General features: G+C 48.1%; 7 protein-coding genes across 7 annotated transcripts; 4 read left to right on the top strand and 3 right to left on the bottom strand.

Annotated features, from left to right (window-relative positions):
* Positions 1-996: 996 nt before the first annotated feature.
* Positions 997-4671, top strand: BHQ10_002497 (uncharacterized protein; the record flags this gene model as incomplete). Its single annotated transcript, XM_040874649.1, has 4 exons — positions 997-2171; positions 2222-2978; positions 3032-4594; positions 4660-4671. 4 exons carry the CDS (start codon positions 997-999, stop codon positions 4669-4671), a joined length of 3507 nt encoding a protein of 1168 aa, XP_040731002.1.
* A 621-nt stretch (positions 4672-5292) lies between these two features.
* On the bottom strand, positions 5293-8063 carry BHQ10_002496 (uncharacterized protein; the record flags this gene model as incomplete). The annotated part of the gene is made up of 7 exons (XM_040874648.1): positions 5293-5424; positions 5484-5689; positions 5744-5897; positions 5954-6046; positions 7369-7712; positions 7767-7839; positions 7908-8063. The coding sequence occupies 7 exons, from the start codon at positions 8061-8063 to the stop codon at positions 5293-5295; spliced, it is 1158 nt and encodes a 385-aa protein (XP_040731001.1).
* A 733-nt stretch (positions 8064-8796) lies between these two features.
* Positions 8797-11473, top strand: BHQ10_002495 (uncharacterized protein; the record flags this gene model as incomplete). Its single annotated transcript, XM_040874647.1, has 6 exons — positions 8797-9372; positions 9423-9695; positions 9743-9943; positions 9994-10212; positions 10260-10485; positions 10536-11473. The coding sequence occupies 6 exons, from the start codon at positions 8797-8799 to the stop codon at positions 11471-11473; spliced, it is 2433 nt and encodes an 810-aa protein (XP_040731000.1).
* A 542-nt stretch (positions 11474-12015) lies between these two features.
* On the top strand, positions 12016-12505 carry BHQ10_002494 (uncharacterized protein; the record flags this gene model as incomplete). The annotated part of the gene is made up of 3 exons (XM_040874646.1): positions 12016-12179; positions 12244-12367; positions 12437-12505. The coding sequence occupies 3 exons, from the start codon at positions 12016-12018 to the stop codon at positions 12503-12505; spliced, it is 357 nt and encodes a 118-aa protein (XP_040730999.1).
* Positions 12506-12701: 196 nt separating this feature from the next.
* BHQ10_002493 (uncharacterized protein) lies at positions 12702-15843 on the bottom strand (the record flags this gene model as incomplete). Its single annotated transcript, XM_040874645.1, has 4 exons — positions 12702-13636; positions 14439-15035; positions 15517-15735; positions 15786-15843. The coding sequence occupies 4 exons, from the start codon at positions 15841-15843 to the stop codon at positions 12702-12704; spliced, it is 1809 nt and encodes a 602-aa protein (XP_040730998.1).
* Positions 15844-18445: 2602 nt separating this feature from the next.
* Positions 18446-20095, top strand: BHQ10_002492 (uncharacterized protein; the record flags this gene model as incomplete). Its single annotated transcript, XM_040874644.1, has 1 exon — positions 18446-20095. One exon carries the CDS (start codon positions 18446-18448, stop codon positions 20093-20095), a length of 1650 nt encoding a protein of 549 aa, XP_040730997.1.
* Positions 20096-20233: 138 nt separating this feature from the next.
* BHQ10_002491 (uncharacterized protein) lies at positions 20234-23635 on the bottom strand (the record flags this gene model as incomplete). The annotated part of the gene is made up of 1 exon (XM_040874643.1): positions 20234-23635. The coding sequence occupies one exon, from the start codon at positions 23633-23635 to the stop codon at positions 20234-20236; it is 3402 nt and encodes a 1133-aa protein (XP_040730996.1).
* Positions 23636-23764: the final 129 nt, after the last annotated feature.

Below are 23764 nucleotides of genomic sequence, written 5' to 3'. Positions count from 1 at the left end.
CGCCGGTCAATTGCGTACTACATCAAAAATGAGCGTCAGGTGCGAAGAAGGAGTGTGTCGGGGTATGCTGTGAAATGCCTCGAAAGCATCGCGGCAGGAAGTCCCCCTTATTAAGAAGATGAGACACATTGGCAGGGCTTGCTCCGTACGCCGTGTAAGCAATCGTGGCTGACGCTGGCCTAGGCTGGACGCGGTTAGCGACTGCGGAGAACCCAGCTGTCCCTGGTATGTGTGTGGTATTGACACAATCTGGCCGCCTTTTGCACCAATGAAGGGCTGATAATTCCGTTATTTATGTTTCATAATACAAACTGCGAGGGCCAATGTTGCAGCGGATCAATCAAGCATTCCATTTCCGAGGCAGCATGGGGCATATGCGGATATACGCTGCCCTATACTCATTCTAACACATATTTAGTGCATCAGATTGAGCATTTCCTTCGGAGGATGCTCGAAGTTCTGGATTAAAGTTCTTCAAGTGAGCCTGGAGCCTCACATCAGCCTCTGTATCACTTCACTTTTACCTCAGTCATTTGCAATCTTTCATCGTGCTACTCATACTGATTACGGAAGAGAGAGAGAGAGAGAGAGAGAGAGAGAGACAAACGATATCAGTTTTACACGCTATGCCTCTTCAGGATTAAATGGGATAATTTTTTCGTTGCCAGGGACAGCCATCTCATCCAATCAGAGCAGCGCTAGCCACGATCTCTCGGCGAAAAGATGCCCCACCACCGCGTGGAAGCAGAACCGTGACGTGATAATCTTGGGGCAAAAGGCAAGTCAGACGAGGTTTTTTCCAGACCGGCAGAGTGCGAGGAAGGGCAGGACCGCCAACGACACAAAGGAGACAATATCTATCTGAACTTCCACCGAGCAGCGCCCGCGATTCGACCGCTAACTCCGATCTCGAGCCTCGTCGCATTTTTTACCGGGCTGGTCCTGCCAGCAAGTCTACGCCGCCTCGCCGCTGGAAAACCCATAAAAGCTCGCATCATGGCTTCCTTCTCCGACGACATGTCCATCGAGGACATCATCGACGAGCTTGATCTGAACAAAGCCCTTCTCGAAAGCCTCATCGAAACCCGCCCTGACGAGCTAGAGGAAAGAGAAGAGCTCCAAGCGACAGTGATGGATCTCGAAAGAAAGTTGGCTGAGCGTCGAGGGGTGCCATACAATCCTCCTGGTACACACCCGTCAGACTCCAGATCTCGAGGTACATTTCAATATGATGGGGCAGGATCGCCTCAAGAGTCAGGAGTCCACAAAGGCCACGACGATGATGGTGCCACATTCTCTTTACCGCATCGTGATACCCCTCAGCGCAAGCGCAATCTTAATCCCTCTGATATTGGCGACTATTCTGGTTCTCCAGTTTCCAAGCGAGCTCGCTCCCGCCACTCGAGGTCTCCAGCTCTAACTGGCCCCTCCGGTTCCAGCTCGTCGAGACACGATTACGAACCCCTCAATGACTACTTTCAAGACGATGACATAGACTTCCGGGAGGGACAATACGAGGCGGAAAAATGGCTGGAAGAGCGTCGTCTACAGGAACTTAAGGACGAAGAATTTGCTAGACGTCTTCAAGAATCGTTTGAAGAGGAGCTCTCGTACGTGCCCTCCAAGCAAGCAGAGCCTTTTCAGCCTTCTCAGCCAGAGCCATACAACGCATATTTCTCCAGCAGTACGAATCCTGTCAAGCCAGAGTACAGTGCGAATCCTCTCAAGCCACTGTTGAACACGCAGTCTCCATTCATGCAGAAACCAACGGCACCATCGTCTTCTCGCGATCAGCCAGCCTTTGGTACGACAGGTTTCGGCCATCCCTCCTCTTTCCAGTATCCTTCTAATGGACCTTCATTCGGTTTTCCATCCCAACAACCTCAATACCCAACACTGGGAGCTCCATCTGGCTATCAGGTCATTGATAGCAGTGATGAAGATGAGGATTTTGCTGAAATTGGGGCTGATGATTTCTATGGGAACGGCCGGGTTCCGATTTTGACTAGCAAGAAGACCAAAACAAGCATGGGGACCGGTGTTGGTAGATATGGCTCAGAAATGTTGAACCGGAATTCCGCGCTAGACTACTCGCCCATCGGTCGCTCTCCTAAGACATGGATGCAAAATATGATTGAAATGCCTGCTGTACCGCCATGGATGAACGTTGAGTTAGTAGACACATAATTACAAACCTTTGACCGTGGACTAATATTTGTAGGGACGAAACCGTTGACGGCAAGCAGGCAAACCAGGAACTCAAGTCCTTATTAGAGGGTCTCCGGCCTGATTTCGATATAACCCGAGAGACGACACCTGAACAATTGAACTTTCCGCTCTTTGAACATCAGAAGCTAGGGCTGGCGTGGATGAAAGCCATGGAGGAAGGCCAAAACAAGGGTGGCATTCTGGCTGATGACATGGGTCTCGGAAAAACCGTGCAGGCTTTGTCGTTGGTCGTCGCTCGACCATCCACGGATCCATCACGAAAGACTACACTGATCATTGCGCCTGTAGCCTTGATGCAGCAATGGAAACGAGAAATAGAGAGGCTAATCAAGCCAGAACACAAACTCAGCGTTTTCATTCTTCACGGTGAAAAGCGCAAGACTGGTTTCGATAAGCTGAAACGCTACGATGTGGTCTTGACTACATTTGGTAGCATGGGTACCGAACTAAAGAAGAGGGAGCAGTTCGATGATATGAGGCGATTCGCACAGAACAATAACAATCTGGTTGCAGAAGCCCGCGGTCTTCCACTTCTTGGGCCTGATAGCACATGGTACCGTGTTATTATTGACGAGGCACAGTGTATCAAGAATCGAAACACAAGGGCTGCCCTTGCTTGTTGCTCTCTTAACGCTACTTATAGATGGTGTATGAGTGGCACCCCCATGATGAACGGTGTCCATGAGCTACATTCACTTCTTCGATTCTTGAGGATTGGACCATACAACAGTTTGTCACTGTTCAGCTCGGTGAGTAAATCCTGACGGCGCCTTGTTTAGATCTATCTACTAATTGATCACAGACTTTTACACGACCTCTGAAAGGCTCAAGCAAAGCAGATCGAGAAAAGGCTCTGGTACAACTCCGCGTTGTGCTCAAAGCTATTCTCCTTCGCCGGACGAAATTCTCCAAGTTAGACGGCAAACCTCTTATTCAGCTGCCACCACGCACAACTGAAAAAATTCATGCAGTCTTTAGTGAGGACGAACAGCAGCTGTACGACTCCTTAGAAAGCAAGACGCAGATCCAGTTCAACAAGTATCTCAAGGCGAACTCTATTGGGAAGAACTATTCCAGCATTCTTGTGCTATTGCTTCGCCTGCGCCAAGCTTGTTGCCACCCTCATCTGATCCGAGATTTGAGCGTGGATATCTCCGGCATTACAGAGCAGGCTGACTTTACTGAGAATGCGAAGCACTTCAGTCCTGATGTCGTGCGACGTCTCAGAGAGGATCCGCCTCTTGAATGTCCTGTCTGCATCGATGCCGTCCAGAATGCAGTCGTTTTCTTTCCTTGCGGTCACGCTACTTGTGCTGAATGCTTTGCTAGGATATCAGATCCTGCTCTCGCCGTCCAGCAAGGAGTAGACGGATCGACCGACGCCAAATGTCCCAATTGTCGCGGCAAGGTTGATCCTAAAAAGGTCACGGATTATTCTTCCTTCAGGAAAGTTCATTTCCCCGAACTAGCCATTGATGGCGAAGAGCTTCCAGAAATTGCTGCTAGTCCGGAAGACTCTGACTCTGATTCGAATGACGACAGCGACGATGAAGACGACGATGAAGATGATGATGAGGACTCCGACCTTGACGGTTTCATTGTTCCTGATAATTACGACGAAGATGATAATTGTGACGATGACAACAAGGTCTCAAAGAAGAAGCACGATGACTCTGACTACAAGCCTAAATCGAAGAGCAAGCCGAAGCCGAAAGTGTCCAAAGCCAAGGGCAAAGGCAAGAGCAAGGAAAAGAAGAAAAAGACCCTCGCTGTCCTCCGCCGCGAAGGTCAACGCAACGCATCTGCCAAACGCAAATACTTCAAACGCCTGGAAAAGAACTGGATGACAAGCGCCAAGATCGAAAAGGCCGTCGAAATTTTGGAAGAAATCAAGGGTTCTGGAAAAGGCGAAAAGACTATCATCTTCAGCCAGTTTACGTCGTTGTTGGATCTGCTGGAAGTTCCCATTAATCGTCGCGGATGGAAATATCGCCGTTATGATGGTAGCATGAATCCTCGCGATCGTAATGAGTCCGTCCTCGAGTTTTCGGATAAACCAGACTGCGATATTATGCTCGTCTCCTTGAAGGCTGGTAACGCCGGCCTCAATCTAGTCGCGGCTTCGCAAGTTATCATCTTCGATCCCTTTTGGAATCCCTACATTGAAGAGCAAGCCATCGATCGCGCGCATCGACTCGGCCAAATCCGTCCCGTGCAGGTGCACAGGATCCTAGTTGAGAATACGGTCGAAGATCGCATACTAGAGTTGCAGGATAAGAAGAGGGAGGTCATTGAGGGCGCGCTAGATGAGCATGCGGCGAGTCAGATTAGTAGATTGGGGGTTAGAGAGCTGAAGTTTCTTTTCGTGAGTCCCCTTCCCCTTCCCTATTTTCATTTTGCAAAATCGCCATGTACTGACTGGAGATATAGAATGTGCAATAGAGACTGTATCATCTCGAAGTCTCTCTCCTTCACTTTCTTTCATTTCGATTCTTGTCTAAAATTTTAACACCCTAGGGGAAATTTTGTTTTCTTTTAAATGTCCGGAGGAGCAATTGTCGCACGTCTTGATTTGTTTGATACCCTAGAAGAACTAAAACGAGGCGCATTATGGTATGGTATGGTATGGCTTGCTACGGAATGGTACGGGGGCGGGCTTCTCTCTTTATTCTTTCAAGTTCGTTTCTTATGTTTTATCCCCCTCGGCGCTTCAGTGCATTGCTCTTTCGGGAATATTTAGACCAATGACGTTTTGTTATTATTGTCAGCTGCTCGTAAGCAGATACTAAACAGAATGGGATTCGATTTCGGGGGTCTTTTAATACGTTTCCTAATCTTCCTAACATGTAAAACCAAATATCATGGGATGAGGTAGGTAGGTTAAACAATTATATTCTACTTTGCATTGCAAATTCGATTTCTTGTGCAACTAAGCACTGACTGGCATTCATTTATGGCATAACACAGAGGGGTGGGTAGGAGGGCATTTTTAAGAAAAGAACGAGACCAAAACAATCTGACGATTCAAGGGAAGGAGATTCGCGAAATCAATCCGTCAATAGTCTAAAGGTCGGCGTCCTCTTCATCGGGCAGAGGTTGAGCAGCGGCATCTGTGAGTTCCTGCTGGTACTTGGCCATAACTTCGGGGTCGACCTGGACTTCGGGAGGAGCCAAGGCGGGAGCGGCGACGAATTCCTATATATCTAGTATTAGCATTGATTCAAGTTTTAGAATCCTAAAGCGGGAAGACGGACCAAAGTCTGGTTACCAACAAGCTTACGAGCGAGCCACAAGAAAGGCTTCTCGAAGTTGTAGTTGGACTTCGCAGAAATATCGTAGTATTGGAGGTTCTTCTTGCGGTGGAATGTGATGGTCTTAGCCTTGACCTTGCGCTCCTTGACGTCGACCTTGTTACCGCAGAGAACGATGGGAATGTTCTCGCAGACTCGGACCAAGTCACCTATCAATTCGTTAGTACGTGACGAGCCAGAAGCAAAGAAAGTGAAAGACGTACGGTGCCAGTTGGGGACGTTCTTGTAGGTAATACGGGAGGTCACGTCGAACATGATAATACCGCACTGGCCGTTGATGTAGTATCCATCACGAAGACCGCCGAACTTCTCCTGACCAGCAGTGTCCCAGACATCGAACTGAATAGGTCCCAAGTTCTGCGTGGAGTCAGCCATCTGGTCCTAATAACTTTATTTTTTTAGGGCGAACATACGGTGGTGAACCCAAGAGGGTGAACTTCCACACCCAGAGTCGCGATGTACTTCTTCTCGAATTCTCCAGTCAAGTGGCGCTTGACGAAAGTAGTCTATTCAGCTCGTAGTTAGTAAGGTGTTCGGATACGCAAATAGCGATGATGATGGTGATATCGATATTGACGGAGGATGTCGCTAGGATGTAGATGGGAATCAAGGGAATCGAGCAGAATGCGGGGTCACGCGATTATCGCATCGACAAATCTCGTATGATAGCAACACGATTCGATGGTTCGTGATATGCAGATCGTATCTCCAGATGACTTGCCTTTCCAGTACCACCGTCGCCGACAAGGACAAGCTTAAAGGTGGGAATTTGTTCGGCCATGTTTGATGACGTGAGAGGGGTGAAGAAACTGAAAAAATAAACAACAACACAAGATCTGAGGACCGCAAAATCTTGTGTGCAAAATCAAGCGATGCGGATTAATTCAAGACGATAGGAAAAAATCCGGAGCGTGTCACAGAGCCCGTGGAAGCAAGGGTTGATGATGTTTTTTGGGAAGGGGAGGGAGAAGAGAAAATCGTCGGTATTCCTTTTGGGGATGGAATTTTCGACTTTGCCAGGGCGGTGACCACAACAACAGGCAGAGTCACGTGATGCGTAAACAATTTTTGCCCCTCTGCCATCAGAGCCCCACTAGGCGCACTCATACTATTAAAGAGGCAGTTTTATTACAGTGAAAGAACTCATTGATCTTCATTTTAAGAGGTCGCGGGACATTGCCTGATTCTTTATTACAATCTACAACTTGAATAAGGCCCAATTTTCGACTCTATACAAATCGATTGGCGGGGTCCATTTTGCTAGAGTGGAAATACAGGGCGACCCAACTCCCCGACATAATATCGCATTGATGCCATACAAGGACATGTACTGTTGTACCATATGACGATTTCTATAGCATATTAGTCTTTGCTTGGGCAGCCTTTGCTGTCATCAAGGCGGAACAAAGCCAATGACGTCGGTTAAGGCTGGCCAGGCTTGCCGACAGCACTGACCATTTGGCACCAATATCGCTCTAGCCTGATTGTCATGACAATAATCGATTTTGCGATTCACTGTTTAAGTGTCCAGCATATGCGCCAAAATCCATCCGCATGTCCTTGTATACTATGCCAGATCGCTCCAGAACTCCGACAATGATGTTTCATAAATCGTTTTAATTTCTTGTCTCATAAACCCATCATAAAGGCACCAAGTGACAGCCCAAAAGACCACGACCCCCCCAGTTCCGACGCGGTGTCAGACTGACACTCAATTCGCGAGTACCCTGACCTGATTCATTTGTTCGCGACACCTTCACTACAAGAGGACGCTAGAATCGCTACCTGTCAGCGCAACTTGACCTAGTGGAAGACGAGACATTCTTACCCCTTCATTCTGCTGCACAACCTCTCCAACCTTTGTCAACCGCTCGTGGTTCACCCAGTTGACCGTCCCGAAACTCCGGATGATATCTCCAGCTTTCAAGCCAGCTTGATCGGCGGGGCTGCCAGACGCGACGCTGTTTACTCGTGCGAAAGGTGTTTCGATTATTCCATTTTGTGTGGCGTGTGTACCATTCTGTTGTTGGGCAGGTGTAGATGTGGTGGGTATCGTAGAAGCTTGCGCCTGTTGTAGAGCCTCAAAATGTGCGTGTAGGCCCTTCTCGAGATGTTTCATGACCTCTTTGTGATCGTTTCGGAGGTGGATAATTCGTGCGCGCGTCGTACGGACTATTTATCAAAAAGTCAGGTTATATTCTCGTCGGTTGATCAAGGTAATCATACTTTGTGCCACATCGATATCGTCGCGAGGAAATCCGTCAAACGTTGTCAGACTCGTATCCATAGTAACACCTTGCTAGACATGAAGTTGGATCAGTATGCGACCAAAGATGAGAAATTCAAAGCTAAGCATAAAAATCTTACAGATGTCAACACGCTACTGTAAGCCGATAGTTCTGCTTCGATGCGGTCCTTCTCAGTCATAAGCTCAACCATCGATAACTTGGACAAGTCTCGGAAGCCTGTCCCCGCGGTCGTCGGACCGGAGGGGACAGTTGGCGCATGGATATCTCTGTTCATCGTAACTCCTTTATCAGGAAGGTCTTGTCGATATTTGTGGATGCATTACCGTTGAATCAACGGTGATGATAGCAAGTGGAAGCTCTGATGGGGAAGTGGCGGAGTCCAGACGGCAGGCACAAAACGGTCCCATACAAAATGGAATTGTTAGGTAACCTGCCGCAGCATCACAGGCAAGCAGCACCACGAAGGCGACATTCAACTACTCGGTCTCGATTGGCGGATTGGGAATTCCTTGGGAAACATGATTTTTTTTTTTTTGTTGTTGAGGATGAACTACAGCGACCTGGACTGGAATTTATCAGGAGCGGCCATGGATTTTCAACTACAAACTCAAGATGTGAATATGTATGGTCAACTTTCAACAGAATTCACCTACATTCAGTGAAATACTGAAAGCAAGGTGTAACTCTGGAACAAAGACAGATATATTTAAGAGATTGCTCTTAATGGCAGGAATCAGTCCACAATAATAATTTTAATTCTGTTCGCAGGATTAATGGGTATTTCTACCTAGGTATTGTGCAAGACAAAGGTGAAGCCACCATCGTGCCTTCCCTAGTAGTGCTCTAGCTGCTTCCTTCTGCACATTACCCATGGATGTCATCCTGTTATTTCTCCCTACCTCGTCAAAGAGAACTTGACAATGTTCGCTGAATTGCTGGAAGGATACTCATCTTTTCTTAACCCATGTATCTGAGGTATCTATAGCAAATATCTCCACCTTCGAAAAATGTCTGAATGCACAGAAGATCCAGCCATCACAGATGGGGAGAAAGAGGAACAGACACTCGAAGAGTTCGACTCTGACGCAGAGACAGAGTCTTGCGAATTGCTGCATTCTCCCCCCTCAGGTTATCTTCCGCTTGCCCCCTCGGTTGAGTCCAGTGCAACCTATCCATGGTCAAAATGGGTCGACAGCCTTCGGTTGAAGAAACGAGGCTACCAGCCAGAGACCTACGTCGATGGATGGTTTGATGGACCGTCAGTTGACCGGGAAGATATCGCTTCGACACTTAGCAACAAGAGATTCTGGGATCAGGTATCTGGTGGAACAGCGTCGATCTTGGGAACCATGAAAACGGCCAGCATGAGTGTACCACCCTCCAGCGTCCCTAGGTCGAGAACGAACACGATCACTAGCAACAGTATGGCAGTATCGAGGCAATCGATGGAGAGCACACGGTCCAGTATCTACGATGCGATAACGCAGGTGAGTAAGGTCATGGCCATCAGACGTCGACATGTGCTGCATGAGATATATACCTCGGAGTTAAATTATGTTGATGGATTGCGAACTGTAGTACAGGTGAGTTCCTCGAAACGAAACGTCTGTTCGGGGCGCTGATTGTGTGTTAGATTTTGTCCACTTATCTCACGATGAGACCGGCTATACTGCGCGACTTGCAGCAATTGTATGACATGCACGATGCCTTCAAGAAGCAATTGGAATCCGTTAGCCCACAATCAGCAGAAGCCTGGCTGAATGGCAGCCCACTTCGGAAGTCCACCATTCTGCAAAAGTTTCAGAATCAGTCCCTGTTGGCGAGACGGCGAATAAACTCTCGAATTGGAAAAGAGGGCGCGGATCCATCCGAGGCTTTGTTGGTTGCGAAAGAGATCGACAAATTGGTAATTGTTATCCTTCCTCATGTCTTTTGCCTTTCTGACGGCGATAGACTGCCAAGTTCCACCTCTACGAAGCTTTCATCAGATCGTACGACGTGCTTTCCGAAGACCTCACTCTTCTTCGACAAAGCCACCCAGCCGATGGATTCTGGACCGAAGGTATCGAAGCTTTGCAAAAGTCCGTACACTCAACGCAAAAGAGGAAAGAGAATCAGAAGAAAGCAATGACGCTGGACGACCTCATTGCTAAGGTAAGTATGTCGAGCCTTGTACTTGTAGCGATCATTGACATTCTAAGTAGCCGGTGCAACGAGTCTGCAAGTATCAACTTCTTCTGACCGAGTTGCTGAGAACTGTCCCGGAGACCGCCTATCCCCTGACATACTCGGGGATTAAAAAAGTCTTAGAGAAGAATACGCAGGCAATCGACCGTATCAACACTGTTGTTGGAGACCCTAACCTGCGTATTCGGATCAAAAAGACCATATCTTTACATGAGCGGCTAGACTACGGTGATCAGGTTAGTCAATCGAATCTTCATGGCGTTTACATAGCTGACGTTCGAAGAATGCTCTCGAGAACGTTTACCAAGAATTGGGACCCCTTATTCTCTGTGGAGTTCTTCATGTGGTTTATCAGTTGCCCAGTGGCATCACAGGACAGTACCTAGCGTGTATATTGTTTCCAGGCTACATGATTCTGGCTAAACCCGGAAGCGACTCACGTAGGCTGGCTCTCATTGCATCCATCTACCTATCGGATATGACCGTTGACGGTTCAATGAACGGACAAGGTGAGCTCCTTTGCAACCTCAACATATTCAATGGTTGACATCGTTGCTAGGGCTTGCTTGCTTGGATACCCCATTTACATGGAAAGTTATCTTCCAGTACAATCAGAAGCACTACGAATTTATCTTTAGCGCTTCCTCATCAGCAGAGGAGCGTGGCTGGAAGACTGAAACTCTGAAAGCATCCGTCATGCCGCCTAATGAGGTGCCAAATATATCCTTAGAGCCACGACGGTTTTCTTGTGTATGCATGGCGTTGCAGCCACTGGAATCCGATGGTCAGTCATTACTCCTCAAGCGACGAGGCTCTCTTCGAATTTCGTCGCCACGTCCTGTGCGAATCCAACAGAACCAAGTGACGATTAGAAAGACGCATAATCCTATCTACGATACCGAGGTTAGATTACTCCAAGAAGCAGAACCTTTGCGCTCCCACTCGCTTGCCAAAGAAGCTGCATTTGCACCGACCGTCCTAATACCTGCAAGATCGCATCGGATCAAACTTGAGCGTAACATTTCGAGTATTTACAGCCAGGAGCTGCTTCCATATCCGGGGATGACTCTGGGACGGGGTGAGTATATGAGCCAGACTATGGTGGGAAAAACTGTCATGCGGGGGTTGTCTATTCGAGGTGTTTTTCACAGCAGACGCTCCTCATCTCTCAGTAAAGCTACATCAATATCTCTTGTTGGCAGCCTAGAACAAGGGGACGATGGACAACACGGGGGTATGGGTTCGGAGAAAGCTACCACATCAAAAGTACCTTGTGAAGCGTTATGCAAGTCAAGGGATCTGATGGAGGATGAGAAGCTAATGGCTACAAAGACGGGTTTCGGCTCCAATCGACAGAGGAAGACCAGATCTACTTCTGACAATGGTATCGAGGAAGGTAATGTGGCCAAGACTAGTAACAAGCCTCGGGTGCTGTGGAAGAGATGGCTGCCACCGTCAATAGTCGGCTATTTGGATATAACAAGAGAGGTGACCTGATGAGTATGGAGAGCAAGCTCTAGAAGGGGATGGATGAATGCGAGGAGTGGGTCCTGGCTGATAGACGACGTAATTGATACTGGAGTGAGCTGTTGACTTGGAAACGCTGTACTATATAGTATTAGCTAGGCTCTGCAGTACGCTCGAAACAGAAAAGCCTCATGACAGAGCTGATTATCGTTAGCACCAGGCCAATTGAGTCATTCAACAAAGGAAATAGTTTCAGCGATGATAATAATAATAATTAGTAGTGAATCTAGTGATGAAGGGAGAATGAGCGACGGCGGGTCCCTGGGGAGATCCGCAGCGAGCGGGCCCGATGACGTCGACGTTGGCATACATCATCGCCGTCATCGTCGAGTATATAACCCGTGTCTTTCGTTTCTTCTCAACTACTTTTACACCTACAACATCAACAGTCTCGTGATCCTTTACCACATCCATCTATCTCATACATTATCCGAGAAATAGCTCCAACAACGACTACTTAGACTCCATACACAACTACTACCACACACATACACACAACCCCAAACATCAACATGGCTCSCGGAAACGATCAAGTCACCAAAGTCTTCTACCATGGCAAAGCCGACGACTTTGTCATCTTCATCGACGACGTCGCCGCCGCCCATCAGTGGCGCAAAGACCGCACCGTCCCTCTAGCACAGGTCGTGTCTGGCTGGAAGGTCTTTGTTACTCACAAGTATGTCCTATGTCCCTTTTCAAAATTCAAACACAAGAGAGGATGTGCTAACAAAGGCGAATAGGCAAGGAGCTCAAGGCATCCTCGACGGCGCGAGCAAAGCCATGCTCGAGAACGAATTCGGCACAACTCGGGACGAGGATGTGGTGCAACAGATCTTGGAGAAGGGTGAAATTCAGGAAACTACCGTACGTCATTCCCTTTCTCTTTCTCTTTGAAGAGTTATTTTTCAATTATGCTAACGTTGGCCATGATAGAACCGCGAGCGCCAGGGTGATCGCAACGTAATGAACGGCGGTGGCTTCGTAAACACCTTCCAGGTTTAAATTATTTGACGAAATGATATCATCTGGCTACTGTATTCACCAGATTTGGCGTGCAATGGGTCATGAATTGAAGGGGTTTTGTATTTTTAGTTAGCATGCATTGAACGATTTCTTGTGACATGGAAATGAAAATGAAGATATGACTTCTACTTCTCGTATAGATCGTAACCTCCGCTCAACGTAATTGGGTACTAAGCTATGATTGAGATGCAAAACTACGCTCCTCTCTTCGTCGTCTTACCCACGCCCCCAACTCATTCCAGACCTCCTGCTTCTCCTGCATACTCATCGTAGCCGCCAATCCACTCGTCGTCGTAGCCACAAACACTCTCGCTCCCCTCCACCCTTCACACTTCCCCATATTCTCCTCATCGTCTTGCCATCCATACCTAAACTCCTCCTTTTTGATATTTCGTCCATGCCGAGCCCTCCATACACTTTCCCATATGCTCTTGCCCACGAGCGCAACCGCTTCAGGTCTCGATGTTGCGATTTTGGTCTCGAGAATGGGGACGCCGGCGTCCATCTCCGCTTTGGAGAGCATACTTGCATCTTTAGTGGGACGCTCGACGATATTCGTGTTTCCGACGCTGTATAGTTCTGGAAGTTTGTAGGTGTCGCTGGGTGGGTGTCGGATGCTGGTTATCCCCGAGGAATGGAGGAGTTTCCAGAAGAGATTTGAGGGATGTGCGTAGGCGTAACCCGTTGAGCCAGTCATAAGGCCGGGGTTAACACCGATGAGGAGAAGGATTAGATTTGGGGTAATGGAGTCGCGGAGGCGGGAGGGAGGGGAGTATATTGTTGTTGTCGTCGCGGTGGTTGGATTGGTGACCCTGGATTTCGATTTGCGTTTGCGGATGGGAGAGCGGGCTTGTTCTTGTAGAGTTGGTGTCTTGCTGGGCGACGAGGATGGCGATTTTATTGATTCGCTCTGTGTGATGATAGACGGGGAAAGGGACGAGGATTGCGAACGAGTTATCCTTCGTCGAAGGACCGGTGTTGTTGTTTTTGTCATTGTCGACGTTGTGTCGGCTTTGTGAAGAAACTGGTTTAATCGGCCTTCGAAACTGCGCGCTCTATCCACGTCGTGGTCATATTCATTCTTAATGTCAACGTCTGCACTGGCGTCAGCTTCAAGGTTAGTTACATCCATAGCTGTCATGCGCATCCGACAATCATTCAGCCTCGCACGACTTGTATTTTTTTGCTGTTTGCTGTACGATAATGAATCCTGGTTAGTCAACCAATAAGTTCAGAAAAACATTCGGTAGATTCCACGTAAACCTAGAAGATTGTCACTTGTGCTTCTGCCTGAACAGAGATTTTGTAGGTCAAAAAGTCCGGACGCTCAGGCACGCGCTGGCAATTGGCGGGTCACGGTTGGACACCTTTCAACCAATCATATTGTGTTAGCTGACTTGTCTAGCCCTAATTTCTCAACCTCGAAGGCTTTCAACGCGGATTGCTTGGGTATGTGAACAGGACATAATGCCGAGTCGATGGAGTGAGAAGTCTTGAAATCTTTTCTCTGACAAGATGTTCATGTGAGCTGATATGTCGGTACGGACTCGAAAGCCGAACCCCTACCTTATATCGAATTCGGCCGTCTAATATATGGTTTGTGTATTGAAGAGATCAGGCTAGAAATGGGCTGATAAAGGAAGGGGTAAGAAAGATATCGTATCTGGGTTGGTTTGTAGCCAAAAGTATAACAAAGCTCTTCTGACCATTTCTTGATATCCAGCTTACTACTACACTGCTTTCATATTTGCATTCACTGAAAATGTCGACTGGAAGGTCTCTTTGCAGATTCCCAAACACATGCAGATGAAAGCTATGTAAATGGAGAATTGGATTCTTCCTTACAAGATTTATGTCTAGAGTCAGTCCAATAACCTCCTCCCCCTCCCAAAATTCCTCCTCTCTTCCAAACTCTTATCAATCCTGGGAATAATCCGATCCCTCCACGGCGTATTAGTCGCCTGTTTGAATTCGTCCGTCTTGAACGAAGCCAAACTCTCCCATTCATGGATGGCTAGAAAATTGGACACTTTTTTCTGCCCCTCGTTGCGCTGGTTGGATGATGATGACGCTTCTTTCAACACCCAGCGAGTCGACTTGAGCCACCCTGGCACAATCGATAACAAGGGGATGTGTTCTTGTTCGTACCAGTCGTCGTAGTCTTGCACTGAGAGCTCGGGGCCCGGTTGTAAGGCTAGAGTGCGGAAGATTCTTTCGCCATTATCGCCGGCGACATCATTGGCAAGAGCATATTTGGGTGATGTCTTTTCGCTGAAGAGGTTGTACAGCCTCAGCTCCACCGAATCAAAGTTTTTGGTGCCGGCATCTTGGAGAATGCGCGAGAGATTGATGTTTGAATAGTCTTCTAGTTCGTAGACTGCTAGATACTCGGGTTTTTGCTCGTCGAGTGCTGAGTATGTTGTCGCGGTGAGAAGGCCGGCGATGTTAGACTTGGTGGTGGTGAACCAGGCGTGTACTTGTTCGGTTGAGGCCGTTTGACCGGGGGAGACTAGGGTGTATAGAATGCCTTTAGCCATTTTTCTACTGCTTAATTGATACACGTCTCTTGTGAATTCAATCATGAAGGTTGGAATAAACTATGGTCGGTGGGACTCTCGGACAATTGTCCGGATATGAAGGGTTAGGGTTACAGCTCAAGTAATTCCTTGTAGCCAAGGCTTCATTTTCTATTCATGTAATACTCAACTGTCATCGTGCTATGCTAATCCATACCAATCGCAACGCCACCCGCTAAAATAAATGCAAACAACAAACAGTAAGGTCATCACACCTTCCCGACCACAGCTCTCTTCGGCAGTGTCCACGGAACAGCACATACCACCTGCGATTCGTTAGTACTAATCCTGCAATAATATAAGAAGGAAGACGAACCTCTCCTTCACTGTAAGCCCAGAAATAAGCCCCCATACCAATCAGATAATATATCGCAACGTCGCCCGACTGATACATAAGTGCGCAAGTCAACGCACTCAATGGATATACCAAAAGCCTCAACTCGATGCTGCGATGCGGCAGCGTGCCTGCCAGTGGTTTGAGAGGCCATTCCCATGCCAACGCAGCGATACCCAGGATCAGATTGATGATTTGCAGGATGGGGATGGGTTTGACGGCGGCGTCGAGGTTGTGCGTTATAAAGTCCCAGAAGACTTTGGGCCAGAAGAAGCCTTCTATTGAGGCGCCGACTTGCCCTGAGCAAAGTTAGATTTGCGGAAAGAATCGAAAGTGAAAGAAGACTTACACCCTGCGGCGGATAGAATGATGAGACGGGCCCAGTGATTTTTGATCAGACGACCCATTGTGGATTATTGCATCGACCGGCGACACGAAATATGAACAAAATCGAATCGAAGGAAAGAATACCCTCGGCCAGCGAAGGTCTAACGAAAGAAGAGAGAACGAAAGGAATGGGCGCACGACTTGATTGTTGTCGCCGTCACCGATTCCAATCCTCCTTCAGTATCGAGTCGACCGGGTCGCAGACATGAATGATATATTAGTGAGCCTCGAGTTCGTCGGCGGGTATTGTGAGATGAGATGAGGCTCGAGACGATCGTCAGTTTCGTTATGGCGTCAAGTTGATTATTTGGTATTATGTGTTCCAGAATAGTGGAATGGGATCGAATAGTTTATGCCTCATCAGATAAACCGGATAGAGTATCAAGGGGACGGGTCACACAGAGACGGTTTTATTTGAGCTTCGAGTCGGCGGCACCCCCGCGATAGAATTGCTCGAATTAAGCAAATGCATCTCGCTAGATCATGCAACCTGTGACTTGCTGGGGAGACAACTGCACGACTGAGAAGAGGAAAACCGGGCATTGCCGTGTGAAGTTAGTGCAATGAGCTGTCGGCCAGTCAGACGGTGAAGATGCATAAAATTCAGAGAGTACTACTGCGTACTCAGTCTAGTGGTGACAGTCGGCGCCAGGGTGCAGGCGAGAGGCCAATCAGCATGGCAAGAGGTGCAAAGCGTCCGTGCCGAGGGTGATCCGCCGTGCATGCAGCATAGGCTTGGCGTGATGGTGAGGCCGGCCGTGCATCAGAGTGCTAGACTCAAACACATTCTGCTACAAGATACTCGGATTCGCTCTGCTGAGATTTATTATTATGCTCTTCCATCTGTATCCTGATGAGAGATCAGTCGATTATCTACGAGGTCAATGCTTACTCGAACTGGACTGAGGAATACATCTGACTGAGTTCGTCAGATTAGACCGATAAGATAATACGCACGGATAGCTGTCACATCACTATCACAATGCTCGGGCAGTCACCGGATGTACTTTTATCCAAGCATGTCCAGTATGCTAAAGATAACTCGCTTTTTCTTGCCTTCTAATAACTCGACCGTGGAGATTAAATGCTACACGTGCTTGATTCTTCAGACTTGAGAGTAATTATAGAAACCTACACAAAAAGAGAGCGCTTGATATAGCATTCTGATTGGCCGACCTAAAAATCAGGAAGCAGATCCACAAAAGTGGGCCGGGCCGGATTGGTAGCTCGACGGCCAATAAGAGCTCGTATTCGGGTCTTTTCCATATAGAGTTCGATCGTGGTTGCCCTGATTGCCCGCCCCCGCACTTGATTTGCTCCTTCCGTCTACACAGAAGTATCACCGCTCCTTCCTCTGCTGGCGATACCTCACGGGTACTTCCTCGTAGTACGCAGCTAGGTACCTGATTGACTCGCAAGTCTCCGGTTCATTTCGCTAAGTTCGAGAGAACAGACTCTTTCCAGCCCATCACAAGGTACACAACACTTCGTATACGCCAAGTGTTGGTTGTGGCTAGCCATTGAGCACGGGAACGATGATACAGATGCCCTCGGGATACTTAGAGCTCTGGAATGAACGGGCACTGCGAGAACTTCAACGACTGGACATGCGGTGCTGGAATATATGGCATGCGGTGTTATTCTCGAAGCGAGATCCTTGACACGTACCAAGTATGTATATACGGTTGGCCCACGCCACGCAGAACAGGGATCGTAAAAATAGATCGAGAACTCTTCAGCCATGAAGCCTTGATCGATTGGGTACTTTGTCGTCAGTAAACCCGGAGTATTTACAGAAAACGGCGTAGTGGCCTCTAAGAATAGGCCCACTATACGTACTGCAGTAGTGTGCTGCACCTGCCACTAACACTAACACTCGAACTCAACTTCCATCACCTCACACCACACCACACCACACCACACAACCAACATCTCGTCCCAACATCAACTCTCGACATTGAGCGATATCAGCAACAAAATAGACTTTGCACATACTCCGCTGACTCGATCGAAAATTCCCATCCTCGTCGCATCCTACGGAAATCCCCGCCAAGCCGCCTCATACCCAGCTCATATACTTGCCGCAATCCTAAAACGTCCCCTGTTCGAGCGCACATCCAACCGCCATCGTCTCGTGTTGCAACAGAAAACTCAGTCTATTCTGACACCGTCGCAGTTTGAAGCACCACAGAGCCTCAAGAAGATTAAATCACCACAATACTTTCATCCCGACATAATCTCCGAACCAGCAAATCTGCGGAAATACAACTCAAAATGGCCATGTCTTAGCCAGCAAACTCTGTTTATCTGATCTCGCAACGCACCGGGTCTCGAAAAGGTTGATCAGGGGCCCTACTCCATACGGTTCGTGGAAGGGAAAGAGACCGACCAGAAGCTTGGGTTATCTGTGGTTCTTCATCATCCMCCTGGACACAATCAAAAGAGCCGCAAGCCGCAGTTTCTCTCTTCTCTTTCTCTTCATTTCACCACAGGGTTTGCAGGTCATTCCCAGCCAGTCTTTCTTTCGTTTCTTCGCTTCTACGCGGCCATTTTTTTTATCAATATTCGCTCTTTAATACACTCTCACTATATGTGTTAATCGCTGGTCGGTTTTAGCAAAAAATGGAAATCAATTGGAAATCGCATTTGGCGCCGTCCAAGTTGTTCTTTTATTTCATCTTCTGGGGAGGTCACATCGGTCTGTTCGCCCTCGGATGGTATCTGCAAGCAACGAACCCGAAACTCGCGCCACTGAACACACTGAAATTCTCAGTATGGATCTCACGAGGTGCTGGTTTGTGTCTGAGTGTTGACGGGGCGTTGATTCTGCTGCCCATGTGCAGGACGTTGCTGAGATATATACGCCCGAAGATTAAATGGCTTCCTCTCGATGAGTCGCAATGGTTCCATCGTCAAGTTGCTTACTCTCTACTCATATTTACCATCTTCCACACATCGGCACATTACGTCAATTTCTTCAATGTTGAGAAGGCGCAACTACGACCACAGACCGCCATTCAAATTCACTATACCCAGGCGGGAGGGATCACTGGGCATATCATGCTGCTATGCATGTTGCTCATGTATACAACTGCTCATCACAAAATCAGACAGCAATCTTTCGAAACCTTTTGGTACACACATCATCTCTTCATTCCTTTTTTGCTGGGACTATACACCCACGCAACGGGCTGCTTCGTCCGCGATACAGCCCAACCCTTTTCGCCTCTGGCAGGGAGTATCTTCTGGCAGCACTGCATTGGTTACGAAGGATGGCGATGGGAGCTCTGGGGCGGTGGTTTTTACCTGATTGAACGACTATACCGCGAAGTGCGAGCACGTCGTGAAACAGAAATCACGAAAGTCATCCGTCATCCCTACGACGCGATGGAGATTCAATTCCGCAAGCCCAGTATGAAATACAAAGCTGGTCAATGGCTCTTCCTCCAAGTCCCAGAAGTCTCCACCACGCAATGGCATCCATTTACAATTACTTCCTGCCCATTTGACCCCTATGTCAGTGTTCACGTCCGCCAAGTTGGTGACTTCACTCGTGCCCTTGGTAACGCACTCGGTTGCGGTCCCGCCCAAGCAAAAGACCTTGAAGGCTTGGACCCAATGGGCATGTACGAAATCGCCATGCAAAACGGGCAAACAATGCCCAAACTCCGCATCGATGGACCTTACGGAGCCCCCGCCGAAGACGTCTTTGACAACGAAATCGCTGTTCTGATCGGAACAGGTATCGGCGTCACACCCTGGGCCTCCATCCTCAAAAACATCTGGCACCTCCGCGCCGGCCCCAATCCACCTCAGCGTCTCCGCCGAGTCGAGTTCATTTGGATTTGCAAAGATACCTCTTCCTTTGAATGGTTCCAAGCTCTCCTATCGTCCCTCGAACAACAATCCGCCATCACCGCCGGCGCTCAAGGCGGTCCCGAATTCTTACGCATACACACTTATCTAACCCAACGACTCGACCAAGACACCGCCGCAAACATCTACATCAACTCCGTCGGCACCGAAGTCGACCCCCTCACCGAACTCAAATCACGCACGAATTTCGGCCGCCCGGATTTCAAGCGGCTGTTTGGCGCAATGCGTGATGGGTTGATTGATCAGACATACCTGTCTGGGTTGGAGAGTAGCATTACAACGAAAGTAGGTGTGTACTTTTGTGGACCGAATTCGGCGGCGAGACAGATTCGGCAGGCAGCGCAGGACTCGTCGACGAGGGAGGTCAAGTTCAACTTTTGGAAGGAGCATTTCTGATCTTTTCTCTCTTCTGCGCGTATGTATCAACTTTTTGGAATGGATTTCATTATTTATGTGTGTACGTATTCATGTATGTAGTTCAATTTCAAGAGAAATTGATTCATTCATTCATTCTATACATAATATGCAATTAAATCATACTGAATGATCCGTATCAGCATCATCGGGTAAGTAGACAACTTCCCTCCCTTTACCCGTCTTCTTCACCTTTCCTTTCTGTTTACTGTCTCGGCCTCGAGATTTAATTCGCCTCTGTTCCCTCTCAATCCACATCCTCTCACCGTCTTCAAGCAAGTCATCATCAATCTCAACGTGTATCCTCAACTCCTTATCAAGAAGAACATTGTATATCCTGCGTAGTTCCCACCAATCTTCTTCACCGCTATCATCGACAAACAATCTCCCCTTTGCTTCGTTGTCACTTGATGGGACGGAAGGGAAAGCGAGCATAAGCAAGTCCTTTGACCAGGGACAAGCCCTCATAGCCCTATAGAATAATTTCTGTGCTGCGGAGATGTCCTTGGCGCGATGGAGTTCGAAGAGGATGTATAGTTTCCACAGAGAGGGGGAGGGTGTTGCATTTCCCGATGGAGAAGGTTGCAAGGCACGCTCGAATGCGGCGCGGGCGGAGTGGATAGTCGAGCCGGTGTAGATTGGGCGCGTGAGTTCGGCCAGGATGCTGAGGAGCGATGTCGTTATTGGTCTTTCTGTTGTGGGCGACGATTTCGGTACAATGGCGCTGCGTATACGTTCATCGACGCGGAAACGGGATTCGTTCCATGTGAATAATGAGAGGAGTAGAGTATTGTGTGGAAAGAGGGTCGTGCTTTCGATGAGCAACTCGCGTATAATGGATGGTTTGTAGGTGCGTTTTGTCGTGATGTGATGATACATGAGGCGAGAGCGGGATTGGTGTAGAAGTTCCAAGGCCGTAGATTTGAAATTCTCCGTGACTAGAGAAGATGTTTCCAGGCGGCTGAATGTACTGGAATAAATTTCCAGAGCGGATGATAGATCATACGATCCTATGAGATAGTGTAGTAAGGCCGTTAAATCTATCCAAGCTGTAAAAGATGCCAGATTCTGAAGGGATAGTGAGTGGTCACAAGACTCCATCAAGAACCGCTGCGTCTTCAGGCGCTGTGCTGGACTTATGTCAATCTGCTTGGCCTGTTGCAAAATTTCTAGATTGATAGTAAAGTCTGGAATGGATTTCAACACCTGGATTGCAGATTCGGGTTTACTTTGGACCAGAAATTCCCACACCCAGCTGCGTAGAAGTGTACCAAACTCCAATCTTTGCACCTCGGACAAGATTGCAGCCATGGAAAATGTGGTGGCCCATACGTGCAAAGCCGCCGAGAAATTATCAGAGCAGCTCTCCATCAAAGCGAAGGTATTATACAGCCGCAGACTAGACGATCGCTTTTTCAGCAAAGATTTGGCATACTTCTTGCCTTCAGTTGGGTTTATTGCATACTCAACAGCCAGTGCAAACTCGGCCAATTCGTCATTTTGAAAGAATGCTCCGACCAGAAGTCTCAAACACCGCCGAACCCATTCGGCATCAATTATGGTCTTGTCATGCATTATAATCTCTTTCCATAAAGACATTGACTGAACCCAATTACCGTTCGTAAACAATGTATCAACCGAGTGTATCATATTCTGCAACGGGGCCGTGCTGAAAACTGTGGAAGAGTTGGGCTGTGTCTCTTCTTCAGAACTAGCGTTGACCATAGTAACAATAGAAGAATCAGATATGTGAACTAGCTCGGTGCGCAAAAAAGCGTTGCCTCCTGAAATGGAAGTAGAAGCTTGGCGCAAAGGAGGCAGATAACAGAATTTCAGGAATTCCTGGATCAGCGTGCTTTCGTCTTTCCAGCTGAAAAAGAATGAAAGGAAAGGTTCAATATCTGACCACAGGACTACACGAAACGGGTCATCGTTCTCAACAGTGTCCACGGTTCTTGCAGGTAAGCGGGCACCACAACTCAACCGTCGCTCTTCAGTACTCCATGATGAGAATAACTCTTCAACCTTGAGTTGTGTCTGGGCATGATCCGTAACGAACTCCAGATCGGAGCTTTTGTTACTTTTCCAACCTTTCGAGCCAGGCTCTCCGATACGTGCAACTTCCGACTCCCAAAAGCCAGTGAAGGCGGCCAGAATATCGGCTTTGGCGGCGGTCGAATATGTCTCGGGACGGAACAATGTGAATTCAAGAACAGCCTGCCAGAGGCCAACACTGAGTTCAGAATAGCCTGCTTCGCGCATGAATAACGTCAGGCGCAAGAAGAGATACGCCTGAATGGCTTCTTGCTCAGCGTTATTTTCACTCGATGCGTTCAGATTCATGCATTCCAGATAAACACTCTTGCATCGCTCAAAGCTAAATTCAAGAAACGCCGTCTGTCGAAAGTCTATGTAACGAACCCATAAATTAATGTATCCTGGATTGTGTTTCAGGATAGTATGCCATTGTTCGGTCAGTCTCTTCGATTCCCATAGAGTAGCCCCCTCCTGCAAGTACCCCAAGAGTAAGCGGTCCTTCTCAGAATGTTTTCCAACCTTCTTCAACGCTTTCTCATAGAGTGATATCTTTATGTCGGCAAGACTACGTTTCTCAGCTGCGGTCAGCTGTCGGGTGCTATCCGACCCGGTCAGAAGAATATCTTGATAATCGATCACTTCGAGCCAGGTATCAACGTCCCCAGGTTTATCTTCAGCCCGCCGCAAAAGTTCCGAGTTCTTTTTATTCGCCTCTCGATCCCATTTCAACGCACTACCTTCATCGCCTGTATCCGACTCCAAAGATGCTTCCATGTCGCTCGGAACATCTTCTTCAGGTTTCGCTTTTCCATGGATCGACCGATATCCGTACTTCTCAGCTTCATCATCAGAAACGTCACTAGAAACATATCCACCCGACGTCTTCCGCCTTTTTCGGCTTCCGTCATGACTGAGTGGAATGAAGCCTTTCAAAACGTCATCTTCGTTATCCGGGATGAACTTCTGCCGAACTCGAAAGATGTTTCTCTCTTTTGTGTCTGTCTTTGCAAGTACGCTTTTCGTTTTGTGGCGTGCTCCATCGGGAATCCAACCACCAGTCCGGATTACTATATAGTCCTCTCCGTCGTAGGCGCGATCAATCCTGAATCGCGAAGGCAGGCCGACAATGCTACCGCGTCCTGCACGGCGATATTGAGGTATACTGTATCGATGGATTGTCCCGTAGACCACATTGTGTATGTCGCCCTTCCGGTCGATTGTGTAAATGTCCTGCGATTCATCTTTGGTAGGAAGCGGCGCTGGAGAAACTTTCCGAGTTGGTCTTTCTTCTCTATGTGATCTGCGACTGGAATCTCTATCTCGAGATTGCGAGCGATGGCGATGACTGTTATGTCTCGATCGATGTCGGCTTCTTTCGTCCCGATGTTCGTCCTCCGTGCGACGCGATTTTTTCACATCTTCGATCGGTGGGGCTGGCTTCGCCTTGAAGCTGGCGAACTTCGGGACAGGCTTTGCTTCCTGCATCCGATATGTCAAGACGAGCCTGGAAATTCACTTAGAGATGTCCAGCTACTCTCAGTCCATGTTGTTAAACTCTTGAAGGCGAGCTGCGGCTTCCTTGTGAACGGCTCGGTTAGACTTGCTCTTGCCGCC

Source organism: Talaromyces amestolkiae, assembly GCF_001896365.1.
Source record: "Talaromyces amestolkiae strain CIB chromosome Unknown scaffold3.1, whole genome shotgun sequence".
Classification (NCBI taxonomy): Eukaryota; Fungi; Ascomycota; class Eurotiomycetes; order Eurotiales; family Trichocomaceae; genus Talaromyces; species Talaromyces amestolkiae.
This window is presented reverse-complemented; position numbering and strand designations above follow the sequence as displayed.